The sequence below is a fragment of the Colletotrichum abscissum genome (assembly GCF_030869225.1).
Source record: "Colletotrichum abscissum strain IMI 504890 chromosome Unknown Scaffold_277.1, whole genome shotgun sequence".
Taxonomy (NCBI): Eukaryota; Fungi; Ascomycota; class Sordariomycetes; order Glomerellales; family Glomerellaceae; genus Colletotrichum; species Colletotrichum abscissum.
Window position 1 is genome coordinate 86 of NW_026850184.1, and position 2,431 is coordinate 2,516.

General features: G+C 56.5%; 2 protein-coding genes across 2 annotated transcripts; both read left to right on the forward strand.

Moving 5' to 3' along the window:
• Window positions 1-266: 266 nt before the first annotated feature.
• On the forward strand, window positions 267-1,775 carry CABS01_17038 (uncharacterized protein; the record flags this gene model as incomplete). Its single annotated transcript, XM_060550365.1, has 1 exon — window positions 267-1,775. One exon carries the CDS (start codon window positions 267-269, stop codon window positions 1,773-1,775), a length of 1,509 nt encoding a protein of 502 aa, XP_060398976.1.
• Window positions 1,776-1,838: 63 nt separating this feature from the next.
• On the forward strand, window positions 1,839-2,255 carry CABS01_17039 (uncharacterized protein; the record flags this gene model as incomplete). Its single annotated transcript, XM_060550366.1, has 1 exon — window positions 1,839-2,255. One exon carries the CDS (start codon window positions 1,839-1,841, stop codon window positions 2,253-2,255), a length of 417 nt encoding a protein of 138 aa, XP_060398977.1.
• Window positions 2,256-2,431: the final 176 nt, after the last annotated feature.

The following is a 2,431-nucleotide window of genomic DNA, read 5'->3' on the forward strand; positions in this document are numbered from 1 at the left end:
CGCAGCTTCACGCCTGAGTTCGTGACTAGACACCCCGGTCATTCTACTGTTCGCACAATAGCTACACATGCACTTTGAGCCGGGTCGGAGCCTTGCCGGATGCGTCTCGTCTAGGAGGACCGCGCTGAGGAAATGCTGCGAAGGGCGAAAAAGGACGATGCTAGCATGACTATAGGTAAGTACCGGCCCCTTTCCTGCTCGGTGTCGGCTACTGCGCTCCTCCGTGTTCTTTTAACCCTACAAAAGCAGTCGAGAAAGGCTTCAACATGCCGCCCTATTACCCGGGCGATTCCGACTTTGACGTACACGAAGTCATCGCGGTGCGTGAAGATGAGGGCCAATTACCTGAAGTGATCGAGCAGCGTCTGCAACTCCGCGCCCGATACTCCTCCCCCGGCCTCGTCTGTTTCCGACTTTTCTCAGCACCCAACGGCATGCCAACCAATACCACGACTTGGCTACAAATCCGAGCGAACTGTATCAAGTCGCTCAAAAAAACGCTCTATGACAAAACCGGCACCAGCGGCCCAGTTCCACCTTACCTCGAAACTGTCCGCTGGCTCCTCCACGGCATGCAATCGGTAGCTTGTCTTCAGTTCCAGCTGCATAGCGAGGGCAAGATCGACCTAGTTACGCCAATCGACTCTGACAACGAAAATACGCCTAACGGACCTGTTTCGGACACTCGGGCATCATTGGTGTCCCTCGCGAAAGCCTCGCGGTTTTCCGTGTACTTTCGGCACGACATCTTGCAGCGAAAGACGTTCGCGACTTACCAGAGGGCTATTCTGGGTTTCCCTTCTTTGACGGAAAGGGACAAGCAGGCGTATGAGTGCATGGTGGACGTGGGCAGGCTGTACCATGGCGCTGGCGGCAAGGTGGACAGGCCTCATGACCATGAGGATTCTCCGTCCACAAAGGAACATCGCAACTCCCCCGGCCCGGCCACGCCTGCATCGTGCGGTAGCACTCTTGCCTTTGAGGATGTGCCACCCGAGCGAGGCTCACCCCCGCCGTACGATGAATGTTTGAGCGAGGAACAGTCGCCGAAGGCCATGTCAGACGCCGCAGCCATCGTGGCCGAAAGCTTCAGACGCGACTACGACTGCAACTACGACCGCGACCCACCGGGGTATGGCGATGCTGATCGGTGGAATGATCAGTCGGATTCCTCTCAGGGCGTCTTCCCTCTGGGAAACGCAGATATCCACATGCAACACCTGAAACGAAAACGTACACGTACCACCGCATGCGCCGCAACGACGCCTACACGAGACGCCACTCATCCGAACAAATCGCAGCGGTTGCCGTCAGCCGACCCCGACAGTCTACTGATGCGTGTGTTTGAGCAGCAGCAACAGCAGCAACAACAGATCGAAGATCTACGACAAACGGTGGAGGAACTGCGGGAACGTAATGCGGAGCTCGAAGCGCGGTGCGATGACCTGGAGAAAAAATGCAGTGAGGTAGAAGATGGTCAATTCGAAAGCGTGGAGGCTGTCGGCAATCTCGACATTGCGGTGGACGAACTTCAAGCTAGGTGCGACACCCTCGAGAAGCAGATGCCGGACGTCTGTGATGAAATGGCGGATCTCAGAGAGAAGTTGTTGAAGGACCGTAGAAAGAAATTGGAAGAGGACAAGCCCGAATCAGTCAAGGATAGCGTGATGAAACAAATACGCGAGACGGTCGAGGCTGAGTTCAGCCAAGTTGGATGCAGGGTTCTGAAAGCCTTCCAACCATCATGGGTCAACGAAGAGATCAAAACGAAGTAACTCGATAAACAAATATCCTCCTTACGAGAACAAAGACTCCCGCTGCCTGGCAATTGATTTGTCATGCCCATAACGCCACCAATGAGCACCTTCGCCTTCAAACTTGCTGCCATCGTGCTCCCCACCCTCAACGACATCCTTCCCAAGCTCAAGGTCGCCAATATCAACTCCTCTCATCGTCGCCATGGATACGTATACGCACGTCACATCGGTGCCGTGGCTGAGGTTCACGACAAAGGTCTTCCACGCGTGGCACGGGTCACCATCGGCGACAGGGCGTCCATTCTCTTGGCGCATACGCCGCAGTTGACGCACGCCCTCGTCCTTCCTGGCCCGTCCTGGGGCCCATCATGGGCAACGCCTTCGCCGGGTGCGCGGAAACGTCGACCAAGAGTATTGTCTCTGCCAAGGCCCGGCCAGCCCGAGACTATCGCGGGCATTATCGATGCGGCCCTCGAGGAGGGGTCTTCTGATGTCTAGGATGCCATCATCGCTTACGTTCGCCAGGACGGCGCCACCATTGTCAAAGGCCATGTCAGCAGCTATGTCAGACAACAGAAGGCCGTTCTTCGCGATAGCTGGATGAGACCGGGAAAGCGGCGGCTGTCACCGGGCCACCGTCGCGCTCAACCCACAAACAGTCAGCAGCGCTGCAG